General features: G+C 44.8%; 1 protein-coding gene across 1 annotated transcript in view; it reads right to left on the bottom strand.

Moving 5' to 3' along the window:
- Positions 1–21,596, bottom strand: part of MCF2L2 (MCF.2 cell line derived transforming sequence-like 2) — a 283,600-nt gene that overhangs the window by 249,030 nt on the left and 12,974 nt on the right. Inside the window, exon 2 of the mRNA XM_061637410.1 lies at positions 5,073–5,156. Coding sequence (XP_061493394.1) covers positions 5,073–5,156 — 84 coding nt within the window. The remainder of the gene's footprint in view (positions 1–5,072; positions 5,157–21,596) is intronic.

Raw genomic sequence — 21,596 nt, forward strand, 5'->3', positions numbered from 1 at the left:
AGAAGCAAAGCCCTATGAGGAGGGATTGAAAGAACTGGGCAAGTTTAGCCTTGAGGAGAGTACTGAGGGAAGATATGATTGCACTCTTCAAGTATTTGAAAGGTTGTCATGCAGAGAAGGGCCGGGATCTTATAGGCCCCTTCTGACTCTGCTGTTCTATGATTCTATGAATGCAATTCTCTCCTCACTAGGATATAGCTGCCCTTGGAACTGACTACCTCTCAAGGAAGGGAAGAGTATTGGGGGGGGGAGGAACAGTATAGCATTTAGGGCACTGATTCCCCAACTTTTTTTCCCATGGGCCACTTGAAAATTGCTGAGGGTTTTCGCGGACCACTTAAGGATGTTTCTGCTTGTTGCAGCCATTGTAATGCACTGTGCTGGATGCTAATTAAATACATGTGATTTTATTTAATTGTATTTATATACTGCTTCTTTTACTTCTAATACATTGCATTTTATTGTAATGCAGTTTGAATGCCATTGAATTCAAATTGTAACACAATAAAATACAATGTAAGAAATAAAAGAAGGAATACAAATACAATTAAAAATCAATATGAATATTTAATGTGATAGATGTGCTGTCTCCCGTCTTCAACCACAAATCCGCAGACACTCCACAGGCCACCTGCAAGAAGCTTGCAAACCACTGGTGAAGCACACACCACAGTTTGGGAACCCCTGCTCTAGAGCACGTCTGGATGCAACGCACAACAGATCAGAAGTAAGGACATGCAGGCTGGCCCCTTACTTTCTGTTCTTCCCCTTACTGATTCCTGTACTTTTGGTTTTGTGCTAAAATGTGGAAATCTCTTGTATAGACATTATTTTTCGGCTTTTGGGCCCCGGCCAGTCCTCGTGGGGTGGGGAAGCATCATGCTACCAGTTCTGGGTTTTAGAAACAGAGAGGGCTCTGGATCCAACTAATAACTGCCTACTTTTCCTTGTTGTTTTTAATTATTATTATTATTTTTCTTCTTCCATCAAAGGAAAGTAAAGGGCCCCTAGAAAAGAGAGCCCTTGGCTTGCGAAGGAAATGAAATTCCCTTTAATATCTTTGGTGACATTATGTGTATAATGGAATCAGTCATAGGTGCAGATAGCACACTGGACGCCTTTGTACATAATTATGGATTATTACAGGACAGTGAAATGGAAAGCACGGGGGTAGTCATTCCTTTTCTTCTACCGGGCATAAAAAAAAATCCATTAAGGTTTTAGCAACAAACTCAGTTGACACTCGGCTTCCAGCTATACCTCTCTTTTTCAGAGGCCCTATCTACATTCGAATGTTCAATTTATTTATTATTGAATTCATATTCCACCTTCCGCCCAAAGGAGCTCAAGGCAGCAAACACATGAGTAATAAAACAATACAATGAAAAGGAAAACACATATGTAAAACAATTAAAAACAATCATATACTCTCTCAGCTTATAGTTTCAAGATGGCCAGGAACAGTATCTCTCAGCTGGCCAATGTCTGGGTAAGGAAAGTTTTTAAATTCCTCCTGAAAGCGAATAATGGTAGAGAAAGACACACCTCACCAGGGGTAGAAACCAGAGCTTGGAAAAGTTACTTTTTTGAACTACAGCTCCCATCAGCCCCAGCCAGCATGGCCACTGGCTGGGGCTGATGGGAGTTGTAGTTCAAAAAAGTAACTTTTCCAAGCTCTGGAAACACACGGACTCTTCGGCTGATCCCAGTGCATCTCGACCTCTCTTTTCTGAAAATGGGGGCACACAATGCTAGTCAAACCCCGCCCCTTTTTACTATAAAACCTGGTTTTTTAGAAGTTCAGCTTCAAAGAGATTTCACAACTGATCGGCAGATCAACCCATTCCCAGGAGTGGCGAATGGAAACGCTTGATCTGGCGACTAGTGTGTTCACAGCCCAGCTTTGGTTTCATGTCAACTGTTTTGGCTCTCCCCCTTGTGGCACAGAATTACCATTCCCAGGCTACAGATGTGCCTCAGGGTCAAACTGACATGACAGGGGCAGCCACATATGTTTATTCACATGGCTTCCCTGCCCACATATAAAGTGGCTCTGTGTATGTGATTTTAAGATCAACATAAGCACAGGGGTGATGGGAGCTGAAGCTGCCCCAGTCACACACTTTGGCCCCATCCACAGTATTTTTATAGTTATGGTTTTCCTGAAAGAACTATAGTTCCCAGAGTTCCCTAGAAAGAGGAGATTGACTGTTGAACCACTCTAGGAATTGTAGCTCCTAGGGAAAATAGGCTTCTCAGCACATTTAACAAACTACCGTTCCCAGGATTCTTTGGGGGAGCCATGACTGTTAAAGTGGTATAATACTGCTTTAAGTGGATAGTGCAGATGCGGCCTTAACCTCCCCATGCCCTGTTACTTCAGGCACTTTTCTCTCAAACCCAACCTGAGGTGAAAAGGTAACTAAGGCAACAGAGTCCTGCTCCATACCACAGTCTCTCTCTCTCTTCATGTTTAAAACAGACACTATCACCCTCCTCTGCTTTAATATGAGGAGGCAGCCATGTGAATAAACACATGTGGCTCTCCCATCAATTCTAGTTTGACACTGAGACCTATCTATACCACAGCCTCAAAGTGGTTTAATGGGTGATTCCTTCTTCGCCCAGGAAACTGGAGAACAGTAATTTTGTGAAAGGTGGGTAGGTTGTATTCCCCAAACTACAGTTCCCAGGTTCTTTGGGGAAAGCCATAACAGTTCATTCGCTACTTCATTTCTGGGCCCAATTCAGGGTGCTCACATCAGTTTCAAAGTCTTATGAGGAGAGACTGAAAGAACTGTGCATGTTTAGCCTTGAGAAGAGAAGAGAGGAGGAGAGATGTGATAGCACTCTTCAAGTACTTAAAAGGTTGCCACACAGAGGAGGGCCAGAATCTCTTCTTGATCATCCCAGAGTGCAGGACACGCAATAATGGGCTCAAGTTGCAGGAAGCCAGATTTTGACTTGAGTATCAAGTATCATTTCCTAACTGTTAGAGCGGTACAACAATGAAACCATTTACCTAGGGAGATGATGGGCTCTCCAACACTGGAGGCATTCAACCCTGTAAACTGATGCAGTCAGGTGAGGGATTTAAGACTGGAGATAAGGAACTTAGAAAAACTGAAATTGACAAATTTGTCTCTCCCTACAAGCAAGTGCCTTTTAGGGTTGTCAGGTGTCCTGAGCCTTTTAGAGTTGTCAGGTGTCCTGAGGGCCTGGGAGCTGTCGAATAGTATCCGATTGAACAAGATCCCAAGCTGCTCTTTCTAGTGGATCTCTAGCACAGTGGATCTCAACCTTGGGTCCCCAGACATTGTTGGACTAGAATAACAAGATAGTAAAGTTCGAAGGGGCCTCTAAGGCCATTGAGTCCAACCCCCTGCTCAGTACAGGAATTCAACTTAAAGCATACCCAACAGGTGGCTGTCCAGCTGCCTCTTGAATGCCTCCAGTGTTGGACAGCGCACCACGTCCCTAGGTTAATTCAGAGAACTGCACTGTAAAATTCAAAGAAGCACAGATTACAAAGGAGAGCAGTATTTCGGTTTCCATATTGTATGCACTAAGCAGGGGGTTGGAGTCCATGGCCTTATAGGCCCCTTCCAACTCTATGATTCTAGGATTCTATGATTCACATATTGCGTATTGTAGTCATTAATTTTTCAAGAAGTGCAAATTTCTTCTCCATCCCTACTTGGGGTTGTATCAAATGCTTGTCCTACTCAGAGTAGACCCACTGAAGTAATAGGCATGACTAAGGTTCATCAATTTCAATGGATCTACTCTGGGTAGAACTTAACTCAGGGGCATCACTAGGGCGGTGTGGCAGGTGCAGGCCACACCGGGTGACACCACGAGACGTGGGTGACACCCAGAGCCGTCCGCCCCCCACAGGCACCGCCGGGAAGCGGGGCAGGCAGGCGGAGAGCTGCCCTGCCCGCACTAACATGTGGAAGGCGGTGGCTGCGGCGCGCAAGGGAAGAGAGGAAGCCCGTGCAGCCATGGAAAGCATGGGGAAAAAGCTTCCTCTCTTCCCCCGCGCCCCGCCGCTGCCGCCTTCCGCATGTTAGTGTGGGCAGGGCAGCTCCCTGGTTCTCTGTCTGTTCATTCATTTGGTAAGAATTCTGCCCCAGCATCACAAGCAGCCCTTCCCATGCCATGCATCGAAACAGACAGGCTTGCATTCACAGGTATTGACCCATGGGGGAGGGGGCGGGCTAGTAAGAACGTTGCTGGGCGAGTAACTTGAGCAAACGCATCCGCAAGGCTGCAGTCTTTTCCACGCCGTTTTCTTCAACTTTGAGCCGCTGTTGCTGCAGCCCAAATCCCAGGGCTTGGAGGCTTCCACGTGCAAGCCACTTGGGGGGGGGGCATTTCCTCGGGGTCCCCAAGCACAAGGCAGCCTTACATGGGCACCCAGGAACCGTTCCTTTAACGCTGCCCTGTGCCAGGGAAGTGTCCTGTCTGCTAAGAAATGGGGGGGCTTCCCAAGCAGCAGGTGGCCCCCCTTCCCTGCGTTATACTCACAGCAGGAAAAGGGCCAGGAAGCCCAGGGCGAGGATCCAGGTTTCTAGGGGAAAGCTGGGCAAGAGGAGGAGCGCCATGCCACGGATCTCAGCTGAAGCAGCTGCGCCTGCCCTTCTGCGCCTGGCACGCTTTTATTTTGCAGGCGGAGGAGGCCCCAGGGGTGTCACTAGAGCGGTGCGGCAGGTGCCTTTCCCGATTACCTGTTAACAGGGCCGGCGCCAGGCATGCTGGGGCCCTTGGACACCAACCTGCCCTGGGGCCCAGCACATGCACGCACACACGCACACCTTACCTACCTCTCCCTGAAGGGCCCCTCCTTAGGGTGGGTGGGTACCGGTCCCTTCAGCAATCTGTGGTGTGGATCACAGAAGGGAGCAGTACCCACCCACCCTAAGGAGGGGCCCTTCAGGGGCCCCTTGGGATCCAGGGGCCCTCAGCCAGGGCCCGACCTGGCCACCCTCTGGCACTGGCGTTGCTTTTTAATAGGCAATTAAAGTGGTGGGTTCTACCAAGATATAAAGCAACTGAAGCCCAGTCCTTACCTGACAAGATAGCAAACTGCCGGTGAAGCTGCTCTATGATATCCACAGCAACGAGAGGCCTGATCTCCTGTTGCATGATTTCATCTGCGCGAGAACGAGAGAGAGAAAAAGAGGGGGGGATTAGGGAAATCTCCAATCGTTTAACAGAGAAGCTGTCTTGCAGATCTCCACCACAACACAGCCACACAAAGAAGATAATCACATGTTGTCATTTTTGACTTGACCATCGGCTCACATTTTGTCATATGACTCTTGACGGCAGAGATACTTGCAGAGTGTTGTTTACAGAAAAGCCTCATCTCCAGACTGGTTACTTTATGTATTTTGTCTTTGTGTTTTGCAGAAATGGGCTATTCATAACCCGAGCCTGACCAGTGTTGATTGCAGCTTTGCTGAGGGTGAAGAGCTTCTAACTGCCAACTTCATGGTCTACATTAAGTCCACGCATCAGGGCTCTGAGGTGAAGCAGTTTTTCAGTCCTCTGAAACAGCACTATTTCTGAGGAAAATACTGGAAGGCCTGACCCCATCTGAATAACAAGCATTTAATTATTCATAAACTACAGAATGCACAGCGTTAATAATAGTGCCTCTCACCCCTGCCTCTTCCCTTGTAGCTTCCACAAATGTGGCACAGTCCTCCCCACAGAGATGTAAGCAGTTGCTGGAGAGGGAGGGAGGCTCAACTTTCCCCCAAAGTGTGTCTTAAACTAGAGATGGCTGGTCTATTAGGGCCAATGGAGCAGTGCCCCAGCAACCTCATTCTGCCCTCAGCCAGTCCCCTCCTGCCTGCCTCCTTACATACAACCAGTCCAGGGGGTGGCCATGACTGTCAGCTAGGGATGGAAAGATCTGTCTGATTCGGTTGTCTCGGTTTCTCATTTTTCCAGTGTTCAATTCAGTTCTCTACACTTCTGCAGCAATCTACAACTCTTTTTTTAAAAAAAATTCTCATGAAAATTCTCCACCATTTTACTGCAAATTTCTCCAAATAAACACATTTTTGTAGGCAGTTTTGACAAAAGGACACATTTTTGCAAGCCATTTCTCATCACATCATGCTTTTTTGCATGTTATTTTCACTCATGTATTCATTTTTACGCACACTTTAATATATGCATTTTTGTAAATGTTGTTTGGTTGGCAAACTGCATCCCAAAATTCTAACAAATGTGAATTTCGAAGGACGGCTGTGTTTCGGTTCTCTTATTGTTTCGGAAAGTGCAAATTTGATCAATCCTGCTTGAAATGCGAACTGAAGCGAAATTCTCACCCATCCCTGCTATCAGCATCATCTTTCTCAGTCTTAATATTACCTTTGTAGAACATGGCTGGGATGATGAGGGGGGCAAACCCAGAATTAGTTGGCTCTGGCTCCATCTCCCGTTGCCATTCCTGCTTTCCCACCCCACCAGTTCCTGTGGGCACCAGCCACCACTGTCTTGAGCTCTTGATTAATCCAGGAGACAGGGAGTATATTTACCCTGCATACTTATATATTGAGTTTATACCAGCGTTCCACCCACCCACCCCCAAAAATCAGCCAACAATTTTCCCAACAGTGGGCACTGGAAGGAAGTGGGAGGCATTGTGGATAGACGCACACATACATGAAGTATTGCAAGAAATAATTTTAAGTTACACTCCTTTAAAAAAAAAAAAAGTCCTGAATATATCTAAGAGTAGGGTTTTAAACTTTGCTGAGAATGTCTCCCAAATACATACTGAATACACACTATGTCGTTGAAATGTCCATCTCTGGTCGGCCATGCATTTTGAAAACCAAAATCCTCTTTTTTTAACTGCTTGACATTAAAAGTAAAGCAAATCAAGTATCAGCTACAAAACTATATGAAGAACTCATTACCTGTGATCATCTTTATGTGTGATGTTGTGGCACGTATATACTATGGGTTGTATTCAACTAAGCCTTACTCAGGGCAGACCCACTGAAATTAATAAACTCATTACTCATGTCAATTAACTTCAATGGATCTACTCTAAGGAGAACTATCACTGAATACCACCCAGTATTGTCATCTCATGGGGACAATAATTGTCTTTTTAATAAACCAAATGGGGGTGATTCAAGACAGCCTAGATGAGGGACTGGAAAGGGAAACTCCCTGTGACTGGGAACTATCCCAGTTGGCTACACTGGTATGGATTCTGGAAGCAGATGCATCTGTTGATTAACTGGTTGACTTCCAACCATGTCATAAATACTCACTGCTGGGCACTAGTTGGCAGGGCCAGCACCAAAGGGCGGCCAGGTTGGGCCCTGGCTGAGGGCCCCTCATTAGGGTGGGAGAGTAGCACTCCCTTTCCACGATCCATGCCAGGAACCCTGCCACGGATTGCAGGGAGGGAGCTTCCAGGCCGCCCACCTGTTCGCTCACTCCACCTACCTCTCTCCTTCTTCTGCTGTGGCGTGCACTGGACTACCATCAACCAAGATGGCGATGGAGGCTTCTTTAAGGGCTGATGCCCCTACCGCCATCTTAGTTGATGGCACGTAGCATACTGCGCATGCCTGCCATCAACCAAGATGGCAGCGGGAGCATCAGCCCCTTAGAGAAGCCTCCACTGCCATCTTGGTTGATGGTAGCTCTGCGCGCACAGCGCACACAGTAGCAGAAGACAGGAGGGAGGGAGGGAGGTGGAACAGACAGGAGCTGCACACCCGGGGCCGGCTAGTGCCCAAGGACCCAGTCATGCCTGGTGCCAGCCCTGTTAGTTAGTTTTCATTTTGCTTCCCTCACCCCAGAAAAACCCACAGTTCTGCCACAAAGCAGGCAATTGAGAATGCACATCTGTGAGTACTTGCCAATGCATCATCTTCTTCTATGCTCCCTGTTATGCCCCAGCTAGAGAATCCAACCAGAAGCATAGCAAGCTTAGGGAAGGGTTGTGGCTCAGTGGCAGAGCATCTGCTCTGCATGCAGAAGGTTCCAGGTTCAGTCCCCAGCATCTCTAGGCATGGCTGGGGAAGACCCGTGTCTGAAACAACAGACAGCCACTGCCAGTCCGTGTAGACAACATCAAGTTAGATGGTCTGACTTGATAAAAGGGAGCTTCCTATGTTCTAAAAGCACAGCCCCGAGATACAACTGGCCAGGAGCTGCAAAAGAGTGCATATATCCTGTTCCTCAATTCTCATTAATTCAACTGGGGCTTGACCAGGAGGTGCCACTGGTGGGTTGCGCTCTCAGGTTTTGGAGAAATTCCAATAGCGGCTAGCTGACAAACTTACCAAAAACTTCAGCACTTTTGCTACCATCTTTCAAAGACTCTTGGTTTTTCTAATAGATGTGATGACGTGGATTTTCACACAAATCAAGCTGTATTTAAATAAAACCTGTTCTAACTCATGTGGCAGAATAAAGTGTACAGCTTTAAAATACAGGTGGGGATGCCAGGTCTTTAAATACTGCTCTAAATTTCTCTAAGAAACCCTGCAAGCAGAAATCTTACAATGCAGGGAAAGGGCTGTGCTAGAACTTTTCTCCCTGATCTCCTAGGTTTCTTTTTTTACTTGCAGGGAGGGCGCTGTTGTTTTTACAAGGAGGAATATTCAAAACCAGTATTTTTATTTATTTCTTTATTTAATTTATATCCTGCCCTTCCTCTCAGAAGGAGCCCTTACCAGCTGCCTGGAATTATACAGTCACAGTACCACATCAGGAGATTCTCCCACCTCACTCTGCTGCCTGTGCAGAGCAGACCCTAAGTTAATTAAAATGGTTCTCCACTTCTGCTTGTTCGAATCATTGGCTAAATTAAACATGGGATGGCTGAAGTAAAACATACCAGTCTCAAAGGCCATTCTAGTTGCACACCTATTGCCTGGGGTGCTCTGAAATCATTAAAAGATGAACACCACACTGCAAAAGTCTGCCTCCTCATTATTATTAAACTTAAGAAGAAAGAAACTTGCCAGGCTTGCAGAAAGAATGAGAGTGGTTTTGTGTGGAGTTTTTCCTCCTCATGTGCATATATTTTATATGAGGTTGCTTCTAAAAACAGAATATTCACTGGTATTGAAAACTCTTTTTCTAACCAAAGGAATTTGGAGGATAAGGATAAAAGATGAAGTCACTAGTTGCCAGCTCTTGGAATTAAAAAACAAATGCTGGTACCTGGGTGAGGTCCAGAGATGGTCCCTATCTACATCTAGGGGTAGAGTTAACAAAAAATGCTCTGTTCATCTTAGGTCTATAGTGTACAGAAATTGTATGTCCTTCCATGTGGCTTATTGTCAACAGTACCAGACATAAGATCAACCCCTGACAAACCACAACACAATCCAGAGTACGACTGTTTCATAGTCAGAAAACAGAAAACAACCTACATGTAGGGCAGATAACTTGATATAGTGAACCAAGCCACAGATTACAGGTGAAGTTACACATATGCGTGATACACATGCTTGGCTTTAAAGAGCATCCCCAGAAGCCCTTCTTCAGTCGCACCTGCCTTCAGAAGTATTAACCCATGCCAGAGCCTTTTCAGTTGTGGCACGTAGGATAGGAACACACTCACTGTTCTGCCAGTTCCAGTGCATCTCCACCTCTCTTTTCTGAAAACGGGGGCGCGTGACACTAGTCAAACCCCACCCGTTTTACTGTAAAAGCTGATGGGAGCAGCTGGAACGCATTTTTTAAAATTCCGCTTCAAAGAGATTTTGCAACTGATCAGCAGATCAACCCATTCCCCCTCCAGGTGTGGCTAATGGAAACATTTTGCTCTGGTGACTAGCGTGTTCACACCCTCAACTCCCCACGTAGGCCTGACCGGCGCTAAGCCTGGTATCTTTTTGGCACCAAGTGAAGACCTTTTAGATGCTGACTTCTCACACTGTTTTAATCCGACTTCTTTGTTTTCTCCTACTGTTAGGTAATACTTTATGCTGCCTTTATGTTGTTTGCTGTTGTTTCACATTTAACTCTGTTACAGGGTGGCCACTTATACATTGCCCCCCCCAAAAGAGGAAATGCATCATTGCAAAAGAGGACACAGCCATACATAAAATTTCCTCATGCTAATTTATATGTATAGATGGAAATTTGGAACTAATTACAGCAAGAGCCAGTGTGGTATAGTGGTTAAGGTGTTGGACTACGACCTGGGAGACCAGGGTTCGAATCCCCACACAGCCGTGAAGCTCAGTGGGTGACCTTGGGCCAGTCACTGCCTCTCAGCCTCAGAGGGAGGCAATGGTAAACCACCTCTGAATACCGCTTACTATGAAACCCTATTCATAGGGTCGCCATAAGTCGGAATCTACTTGAAGGCAGCATTTCTATTTCACAACAATTTAAATAGAAACATAACGCATCTCACCATAGTGAGGATGGCTGTGAGCAAGTGACATGCATGCCAGCTCAATCTGCTTTCCAAAGGCCCTTCCAGACATACTGTTTATAGTGTTATTTATTTGTTATTACATTTATATCCTGCCCTTCCTCTATTGTTCTGATTCAATAGCCAATGCCATCTAATTTCTCTGCAAATAAATCAGGATCAATACTCAGTAATCAGGTTGCCTGAAAGGACCCTTAGACGTCACACGAGAAGGGCGGCAAGTGAGAAAAAACTATACCCCAGGACTATCTGGCCTTTCCTCCACAGCAGCAGAGATACCGCCCCCCCCCCCGCTCTCTTCCCTCTTCATAAAACCAGAGATTAAGCTACTTGGTGAAAGGAACCACTAATACCTATCATAATCCTTGACTGTAACTGTAGCCAAATCTGTGTATCTGTCATGATCCCCTCTGATTCAGACCAGGATTACTCTCATTCAGACCAGGAGTGGGAGGTGCTTGAGTCAGGTGTGTGTGTGTGTGGAGACATAATGGAGCAGAGCCCTTTTGACAAAACACACACACACACACACACACACACACACACGTGTCTCCTGATGCACCTGGGTCTATTGATGAGGCAGGAGTTCTAGAAGCTGCCTCTCCTTTTGCCCACAGGTGAGAGGGGGCTGTTAGAGAGTGTGGAGGATGCTTCCTGCTGAGGAAATAGGTCTGGCAATGTCTCCAAGGAGAGGCAGCGCATCAAGAGAAAAGAGGAGATTCGTCTCCCTAGGCAGAGAGCCTGCCATTAGGCCAGGAATTCCTGCAAGGGCCGGGATTATCAGGAGTAGCTGGATATTCTTTGCCTCTGCTTAAACCTTTGGCGGGTAGGCAAGAAACTCATTCGAACAACTTCATGACTCCTGTACAAATCTGAAGCTGTTGTTACTGATCTTGGACACCTCAACCTTGGCCTAGATTCTGTCAACCCATTAACTTGTAAGAGCATCTGGCCTATACTCTGTTCTTTCTACAATTCTGAGTTGGTGCTGTTCGTTTGCAATAAATAAATGTTCACTTCTTTACTTACAAAAAAAGTGCACCTGTTGTCATTTTTTGAGCTGGACAGTATCTCTCCCCCCCCCCCGGTCAATATAATCAGTCTCATCCTCTTCCCCTTTTGCTTTCTCCTTAACCCATATCTATCTTCAGTTTGTAAACTCTTTGGGTTGGGGAACCTTTTGCATGTGTGACTCCATAAGGGCCTTCACTCTGGCGGAGCTATATAATAAATAAATCCAGTTCTTATCCGTGATGGGATCACCTCTGTCTTCATCATGTCCATTTTGTAACAATGGGTTTTTAAAAAAAAAAATTGAAGAGGGATATTACAGATGAGTAGACAGATAAATGTACATCTTCCTTTCTGGCATGCAATATACTTGCACTTCCTCATTTTCAAATTTGTGTTGCTGTTACAAAAGTAGTTCTAGGTAGTCACCTCATATAAAATATCAAGGTGGTGTACAACAATATTTATAAATGCAATCAAACATCAAGTACCACAAAATAATAATGAAGAGGAATGGCTAATCTTCAAAACATTTAATCTGAACAGGCCTGTTGGCATAAAAAGATCTTCAAGAGATGAATGAAAATTAATCAGGAGGGTGCCTGCCAAATCTCTGCTAGTAGAATATTCCACAGAATGGGACTGGCAATGCTAACTGTCTGACTTCTAGTTGAGGCCATTTGGGCATCTAATATTGGGGACAATTAACAGAGCTCTCCCCTAGACGATTTCAGTGATTAAGCTGGGATATAAGAGCTCAGGCAGTCCTTAATTTGTCCTACTATCCCACTCACCATATGACCATGGAGAAAATCTGGGTCATTTAGCATGCAAATAGACTTTTGCATACTAGATAATCATAATTCTATGAACTAGGGCGGGCTATAAATTACTTAAATAAATAAATAATGTGTGCAATAATTAAAAAGGAGAGGGAGGGGCAATATGGGGTGTCACAGCTTAAGTTCTTCAGTACAATCTGTCAAGAATACATGTAATTGTGATTAACAAAACAGAGGTTTTTGTTTTACTAGCAAAACGTTTCGGCTTCCTCCATCATCTGCTAATAAACAAATGCTGTTACCAAGGTGGCAGTCATAGAGCTTTGTGGATGGAATGCTCAGAGGGGCTTCATTTGCAGAAGCTAAGTAGTGGTGGTACTGTCCTCCAGGTTCAGGCCATGTGGTACCAATGTGTCCAGAGAGTATATCCAAAAGTTCTCCCTTTTAGTCAATGCTGCTGGATCTGTTGGCATCTCTATAGCTGTTATAGAAAACTCCAACAAGCTATGGCCCTCAGTGTTAAAATGTTTTGCAACTGGTTGCTCTACTTTGTGTGTCAAGATTGCCGATTTGTGGTTTCTGAAGCGTGTGCGTAGGTCAGTTGTAGTTTTTCCTACATATTGGATATGACATCCTGGTTTTTTTGCATTTGATTACATAAATTATATTGCAGGACCTGCAAGCGATGTTCTGTTTGATATAATATGTTCTGCCCATCCTAGTGCTTTTGAAAGCAGCTGTAGGTACACACACGTTATACAGCATCTGGAGTCACACACACACACACACACACACACAAGCATATCTTATTAATATGGAAAAATTACTCAGTGGGATTAACGGCTCAGGAAAGCTGCTGACTGTGTATTTAAGCAACATTGCAGTAAAATTACCCTGAGTTTCCAGCTGGGCACTGTGACTTATTGATTGCATTTGGGGGTCACAGATTCTTGCCAGAAGATGCTCAAAGCAACTACATCAGTTGAAAACATGAAACTGATAAATTGCTTTTAAAAAAACAACTAAAAATGTAACTGTAACAAATGCTGTTGGAGGTCACTGATTCATAGGGTCGCCATAAGTCGTAATCGACTTGAAGGCACATAACAACAACAAAACCATAAATGACTAGCACGCAGAAAAACAGAAACAAAACTAGAAAGCTAACAGCAGGCAGCAATATTTATTTTATTACATTTATTTAGACCATTTCTATATAGTGTACAGCAAATTAAAACAACATACATTACAAAAATACACAATGGTTTGTATACAACTAAGCTCTGCTCAGAGTAGACCCACTGAAGTGAATGAACCAAAGTTAGTTGTGTCTATTAACTTCAATGGGACTGGCACTGAATGCCACCCAATGAAACCATTAATACAAATAACTAATGATTAGGATGAGGAAGAAGACATTTAATTCAAGGGAACTCCACAGTCATTGCGATAAAGCAAGGGGTTGCCAACCCTTTTAGGCCTATGAGCACATCTGGATTTCTGAGCAAGTGCCATGGACACTACTCTCTCTAGCCACTTCTCTCCCCCCTCCCCTGGATCAGTCCCCCTCCCCAAGAGACTTAAGAGAAAACATGCATGTGTACACACTTTGCTTTTCCAAGGGATCCGGGTAAAAGTCAGATCCAGAAGAATTAATCTAAGCGTTGAGAACCACATAAAGCTGAAAGGGGAAGTGGGAAAGGGCATCACTATTCCAACTTTCTCCTTCAACTCTATGTACTTATCAAAGGAAAAAAACATAACCATCCTCACCAACTCATGACCAAGGAGACAATGGGGAGGGGGGTTCAGAGGCGTTGTGGATGCCAGGAGAAGACTTCAAGGGTGCCATTACCCTTATCAGATAAAGTACTGGTGGGGGAACATTTTTCAGCCTGCGGGCCACATTCCCTCTTGGCATCCTTCTGTGGGCCACATGCCCGTGGTGGGTGGGACCAGAGACAAAACTGGGTGGAGAAATGGATGTGATTCTTACTGTTGTATAGTAGGCTACGTTTCTCCCACACAAGAGTCAGAGGTTTCCATACATGCACACAAATGCAGATATCTCTCCACCCAGACAAACAAGAGGCATCATGACAGTTCAAGGGCATATTCCAACCAGGCAAAACCACTGGAGGCGGGTGCAGAGCAGGACCAGTGAAGGGTGTGGCCAGGGAAATAGGCTTGCCCAAGGGAAAGTCCTGAAGACTGGATAGAGTGACCTGCAGGGCTGCATTTGACCCCCAGGTCTGAAGCCATCTCTATTATCTTTGCGACGCTGACTGAAGACATTCCTCTTTCAATAAGCCTTTTAAGTAGAGACCTTATCCCAATCTGCATTTTTAAAGATGTTTTAAATCTTTTTTTAAAAAAAAGTTTTTAAAAAATTGTTAAAAAATGTTTTTAAAGATGTTTTTGTTTTACTATATTTTAAAGTCTGCTATTATGATGTTTTAAAGTGTTTTTAGCGCTTTTGTTTGCCGCCCTGGGCTCCTACTGGGAGGAAGGGCGGGATATAAATCTAATAAATAAATAAGATAAATAAGTTCCCCAGCCCTGAGAGTGCCTGTTTAATAAGATACTAACTTTTATGCTAACTCAGAAACAGAACAGAGATGAGGTGTGAGCTGCACAAGGCACAAGCAGCACTTCTAGGTAAAAATTACATGACAATGAGGAGGTACTGGCAGGTATGTCCTGAAATGGGTACAAAAGACCCATGTTAGTGCTGGGGTTTAAACTGCAACTGTTGCACAGGGCCAGCACAATTTGCTGCTAATTTCTGTCCAGGTACAGAAGGAACTAGACTGGGAGCTGAATCTTACTTCAATACTGGTAAGAGGATAGCGTCCTCCAGCTAGGGATGGAAAGATCTGTCTGCTTCAGTTAAATTCAGTTCTCTACGTTTCTACAGCGATCTATGGATTATTTTTTTTTAAAATCCTCATGAAAATTCTCCACCATTTTAGCACGAATTTCTCCAAATAAACACATTTTTGTAGGCAGTTTTGACAAAGGCACACATTTTTGCAAGCCATTTCTCATCACATCATGCCTTTTTGCATGTTATTGTATGTATTTATTTTTATGCACACTTTCCCCTAATATATGCATTTTTGTAAATGTTCTTTAGTTGGCGAACTGTATCCCAAAATTCTAATAAATGCGAATTTCAAAGGATGGCTGTGTTTCGGTTCTCATACTGTTTCTGAAATTGTGAATTTGATAAATTCTGCTTGAAATGCAAATTGAATCGAAATTCTCACCCATCCCTACCTCAAGCACACCCAAGGCCAGGAGGCTAGTTTAGGGGATGCTGGTAAGTCATGCAGCGCACACAGCTCTATCCTCCAACAGAGGGGAATGGCTGGGGACTCAAGGGGAACACCTGGGGGGGTTGTTGTTGTTGCCACCCAGCATCTGCCTCCTGAGGAGGCTGTCTCACTCTACTAATGGTAGGGCCAGCTTAGGCATTGCGTAAACTAGGGCAGCCATTTACACACAGCCAAGAAAGAGAAATGAGTCACCAAAAAGAGAGTCCAAAAGAGGAAGGATACAGATTTGCATGAAATATGCCTGTGCTAGGAACACAGGAAGAAGCCTGATTGATAAGGCCAAAGATCCAGCTGGTCCCAGCATTCTGTCCCAACAGTCCACCAGATGCAAATATTTATGTATAGACACAAATTTAGAAATAATTAGTTTAAATTGAAGTACATCTCACCATTGCGGGGAAGGCTGTGGCCAGCCTGCTCAGTCTACCGGATCCAGGTGCTGACCAGTGACAGGCAACTTCAAGGCCTGTCCTATTCTCCCTCCTTAGATGTTTAAACAAGTCTTGGACTGAACAGCCCATCAAATACAGGACTGTCTTCTATTAAGTAGACACACGGTCACAGCAACTCCAACCAAATGCGCCACAGTGAATAACATCTTGTCCCACAGTCCTCCCACATTCCTCCTCCCGCACCGCAACACAATCAAACTCATTTATATGCTAATAGCCTCCAAATGAGTGTCAAAGAGATGACCAGCTGGAGAAAAAGACTGAACTGTGTATAGCAGATTGACACAGTAATGCCTTATTGCTTAATGAAAGACCAGCTGAGCCAACCAGCCATAGCAGAACACTGAGACATCTTTCTTCTGGTGGAGACCCAGGGCGATAATGACAGCCACCCAGCCTGTTTAGCTTGGCTCTTCTGTTAAGAGCAAGGGATTAACTTTGCCTCACTGAGGGATGGACTAGTGAACTGTGCAAACTGGAGGCCAGACTCTTTTTAAACTGGGTCTGTCCCAGTTTGTGTGTGTGTGTGCAATTTAAAGTGCAAACAAGGCAGGTAGGTGCATCTTGCAGTCCATACCCTATTGAGATAATTTCCTTTGCAGATTGTCTTTAAAGAGAGAAGCATCCCAGCTAGAAGAATGCAGACAGAGGAAGAGTTGGGGGGGGGCAGGTTTGGCAGGTTGAACGCTTATCACCCACTGCCTATGCTATGCACCCTTTTTGTGTTTTTAATTGCAACCCACTCTCCCTATTGGACTCTCTCTCTCTCTCTCTCTCTCGTGTGTGTGTGTGTATGTGTGTGTGTGTGTGTGTGTGAGAGAGAGAGAGAGAGAGAGAGAGTGCATGTGTGCATACATGTGTGCATTGGGGGCTATCCATAGTCCCCAGTAGTTGTGCAGTGGAGGGGGAATATGGAGGGTGGGGGTGGAGCACAGCTCCAGGACCTTTTTTCTTCTTCAGAGCAGGAGCGATGATGTCATCTGTTAGAGCACCAGAGTAATTGATGGAGCTTTGTTTCTCTGGCAAATGAATGGGGGGTGATATTAAGAAAGCTTTCAAGTTTGTTTTGTGACAGATTAAACACAGAGTCACAGAATGAGGAAAATAATCAAGCAGAGGCTGGATACGTCTTTACATTGACAGGGTTCCAACTTCATGCTAGCAGTTTAATGGTAGACCACTTTGTGAGATTGCTTGCATTTCTAATTAAGAAATGAAGCTTGGATTTCAGCTGACTATAGACTTTTTGTTTAAACTCAATGTATTTTACAGGCTGAACCCATGATATCAGAAAAGAACCAGTGAGTTCAGTGGCGTTTGCTCACAGGAAACTATGCACTAGATTTGCAGTCATGCTCAGTCAAATACATAGCATAATACCCCATTTATTAGGACCACATAGGTTCAGCCCTTTGGTGTCTGCCATGAGGAGCTCACCTACTTCAAAATGCACTACTGTGGCACTGGTCCCGAGCAGCAATTTATAGGTAGAAATTTAGAAATAATTACTATAATTTAAACTGAAATACATCTCACCACAGTAGGAAAGACTGTGACCAGGTGGCCCATGTGCCTTCTCAGTCTGCTCCCCAGGTGCTAACATTTGAAGGGCAACTTCAAGGCCTCTCGTCACTTTCCCTTCTTAGGGTTCATTATCTTAAAATTTGACTTGGACCAGACAGCCCTTCAAACAGAGGACTCCTTCAAATTGAGGACTATTCTCTATAAAGTGCAACACATCACCACCCTCCCCTCCCTGTTTTTTAATAAATACAAAGTTATTGGGAGTGCCAGTCACTGAACCCACATATTACATCTAGTTTGGCCCTCCCCCCTCCCCCCCAAAAACAGCAAAAAAAGTAAGTACAGATGCTGATGCAAGTGGAGACAGGTCATGGGGGGAAAGTCATGACACTACTCTGATCTTCAAAACTAAAAGGAAAACAAAGACTGTAGGAGATCTCACACATTTAGATAGATTATTAGACAGAGCCATCAAACAAACCATCAAAACAATCCAAATCACAGATCTCCCGCCCCACACTTAGTTTGGACCTAAGCTTAATAATTATGGTCAAGTGTAAAAGGAGTTAACTTCCTCAGAACTCACGCACAATAGATCAATGAACTTGATCTTCTTTACTCAGCACATAGTCAAACTATGGAATTTGCTCCCACAAGATGCAGTAATGGTCACCAGCTTGGATGGCTTTAAAAGATTAGACAAATTCATGGAGGACAGGGCTATCAATGGCTACTAGCCATGATGGCTGTGCTCTGCCACCCTAGTCAGAGGCAGCATGCTTCTGAAAACCAGTTGCCGGAAGCCTCAGGAGGGGAGAGTGTTCTTGCACTTGGGTCCTGCTTGCGGGCTTCCCCCAGGCACCTGGTTGGCCACTGTGAGAACAGGATGCTGGACTAGATGGGCCACTGGCCTGATCCAGCAGGCTCTTCTTATGTTCTTATGTTAATAAAATCAAGGAGGATAATCTGATTATATGTCTCATTTCCAAGGAGCTGGAAGATGGTGGGGAAACAGCTGGTTTACAATGCAATATCATGTGTTTGTTGAAGCTGAGTGGACATCAGAAATCATTTTTCACTTGAAGACAGCTGCTTGAGTTTTGACAAGCAGTCTCAAGACATTTTGATCAAGACATATTAGGAGGGCTTGATGAGCTTGATCCAGCATGCCTTTTGGCAACATCTATCCAATATATACCCCAAACTCCGATTCTTGAATTGTCGAAGAGCAGAGTTTGATTATCATAGAAGCTTTCCACTTCCATTATTACATTTTTAATGCGGATAGTAGGGAATATCTAACAATTCTGGACAAAGGATAGGGGCTTGTAATGCAGTTCTAAGGGGTGAGTGTGTTTGGAAGAGGGAATTATGATGATGTATGATGATCTTTCTTGGGAGAGAGACAGGGGGAGTGTGACTCTGTTGATTCTCCTTGATCTCTCAGCGGCTTTCGATACGATCGACCATGGTATCCTTCTGGGGAGACTGGCTGAGTTGGGAGTGGGAGGTACTGCATTGCAGTGGTTCTGCTCCTACTTTGCAGGTCGCCTCCAGAAGGTGGTGTTTGGGTAACATTGCTCGGCCCCCTGGACTCTCCAGTATGGGGTTCCGCAGGGGTCAGTTCTGTCCCCCATGCTGTTTAACATCTACATGAAACCATTGGGTGCGGTCTTCCGGAGCTTTGGAGTGCGTTGCCATCAGTATGCTGATGACATGCAGCTCTATTTATCCTTTTCATCTTCTTCAGGTGAGGCTGTCAATGTGCTGAACCGGTGCCTGGTTGTGACAATGGACTGGATGAGGGCTAATAAACTGAGGCTCAATCCAGACAAGACTGAGATGCTGCTAATGGGTGGTTCTTCTGCCCAGATGGTGGATGCCCAACCTGTATTGGATGGGGTTGCACTCCCCCTGAAGGAGCAGGTTCGTAGCTTGGGGGTTCTCCTAGAATCATCTCTGTCACTTGAGGCTCAGGTAGCCTCGGTGGCACAGAGTGCCTTCTACCAACTTCGGTTGGTGGCCCAACTACGTCCCTATCTGGACAGGGATAACCTGGCTTTAGTTGTCCATGCTCTGGTAACCTCTAAATTAGATTACTGCAATGCGCTCTACGTGGGACTGCCTTTGAAGATGGTTCGGAAACTGCAGCTTGTGCAAAATGCAGCGGCCAGACTGGTAACAGGGACCAGACGGACTGAACATATAAAACCAATTCTGGCCCGCTTGCACTGGCTGCCTGTATGTTTCTGAGCTCGATTCAAGGTGCTGGTTTTGACCTATAAAGCCTTACATGGCTTGGGACCACAATACCTGATGGAACGCCTCTCCCGATACGAACCCACCCGTACACGATGTTCAAGATCAAAGGCCCTCCTCCAGGTGCCTACTCTAAGGGAAGCTCGGAGGATGGCAACAAGGGAGAGGGCCTTCTCAGTGGTGGCCCCCAAATTATGGAATGATCTTGTTGACGAGGTGCGCCTGGTGCCAACACTGTTATCTTTTTGGTGCCAGGTCAAGACTTTCCTCTTCTCCCAGGCATTTTAGCATGTGTTTTATATTGTTTCAAATTTTTAAATTGTGTTTTAAATTGTTTTTTAAAATATGTATTTTTAAATTGTATATGTTTTTTGTTACTGTAAACCGCCCAGAGAGCTTTGGCTATGGGGCGGTATACAAGTATAATAAATAAATAAATAGATGGGGGGGGGAATTAGGACTGTTTTTACCCTAAAGAGCTTTTTCTATCAATTTTGTAACTGATCTGTTTAAAACATTTTATATACGAACAAACGGGTAATATAGATATGGTATATCCGTGGCACAGAGTGGTAAGCAGTGGTAACGAAGCCGAAGCTCTGCTCATGGCTGGAGTTCGATTTCAACGGAAGGAGGAAGTCGAATCTCCGATAAAAGGGGTCGAGGTCCACTGAGCCTTCCATCCATCCGTGGTCGGTAAAATGAGTACCCGGCCTATGCTGGGGGGGGGGGTAGAGAAAGGCCGGGGAAGGAACTGGCAATCCCACCCCATATATACGGTCTGCCTAGTAAACGTCGCAGGATGTAACCCTAAGAGTTGGAAATGACTCGCACTATAAGTGCGGGGACACCTTTACCTTTACAATTGTGAACCATCTAAAACTCTATGGCAACACTGTTATTTTCTTATCTAATTACTAGGAAATTCAATTGAATTGTTTTTTGTATTTTGGATATTCAGCATGACATGTATTTATGAGTATTTGTATTCGGTTGGGATTGGTACTGTTCAGTGAATGAATTAGAGACATAACAGGAAATTGCATTATGGCACGTCAAATACAGTTATTACACTGAGTAGTTATATATGTTCTAGCTGGGGAACCTAACTTCCTTTTATAATCAAATAATAAAATATAAAAGTAAAAAAGTAAGATAAATACCCAGTTTAATTATAAGGGATGAGCCTCATGAATAATTACTTGGCCCGGCTATAAAAAGGAGAGAATTCATACATAACTAGAGAATGGCTATTGAGCAACTTTGATGTGGCTTGATCCCATATAGATATCAGCTTTCCCAGGCTCACAACAGGATCTTTGGGACTAAGGCATCCATTCCTGTCCCCTTTTGCCTCCACAGCCAGTAGCTGGGGTACTGGACAGCAGGCAGTTAAAGCCAAGACACCAACATTCCAGCGCAGAATCTTCCTGGTCCTTGAAATCAGGTGACTCCAAATAGCCAATATGAGGCCACTATCTGCTGTAGAGATCCAAGGTTCGCTGCATTGCCTCAAGACTAGACCACTTGTTCCTGAGCAAAGCCATTGGGCTATCCCATGGTACTCACTGACTGATTTCTTCCCTGGCTGCTGCCCCCCTGCTGCAGTAATTATCACTTCTCCAGCCATCGAGGGCTGGACCCTGCCAGCACTTGGGTCTATGCACTTGACAGATCCTCCTTGCTATTCCTCTCTACAGCTGCTACCATAGCAGCGTAGGATCCAGCCAGCCATCAGGAAAAGATTCCCACACTGCTCTGATACTATATGAACCAGTCCAATGCCGTCACGGCA

Source organism: Rhineura floridana, chromosome 7, assembly GCF_030035675.1.
Source record: "Rhineura floridana isolate rRhiFlo1 chromosome 7, rRhiFlo1.hap2, whole genome shotgun sequence".
Taxonomy (NCBI): domain Eukaryota; kingdom Metazoa; phylum Chordata; class Lepidosauria; order Squamata; family Rhineuridae; genus Rhineura; species Rhineura floridana.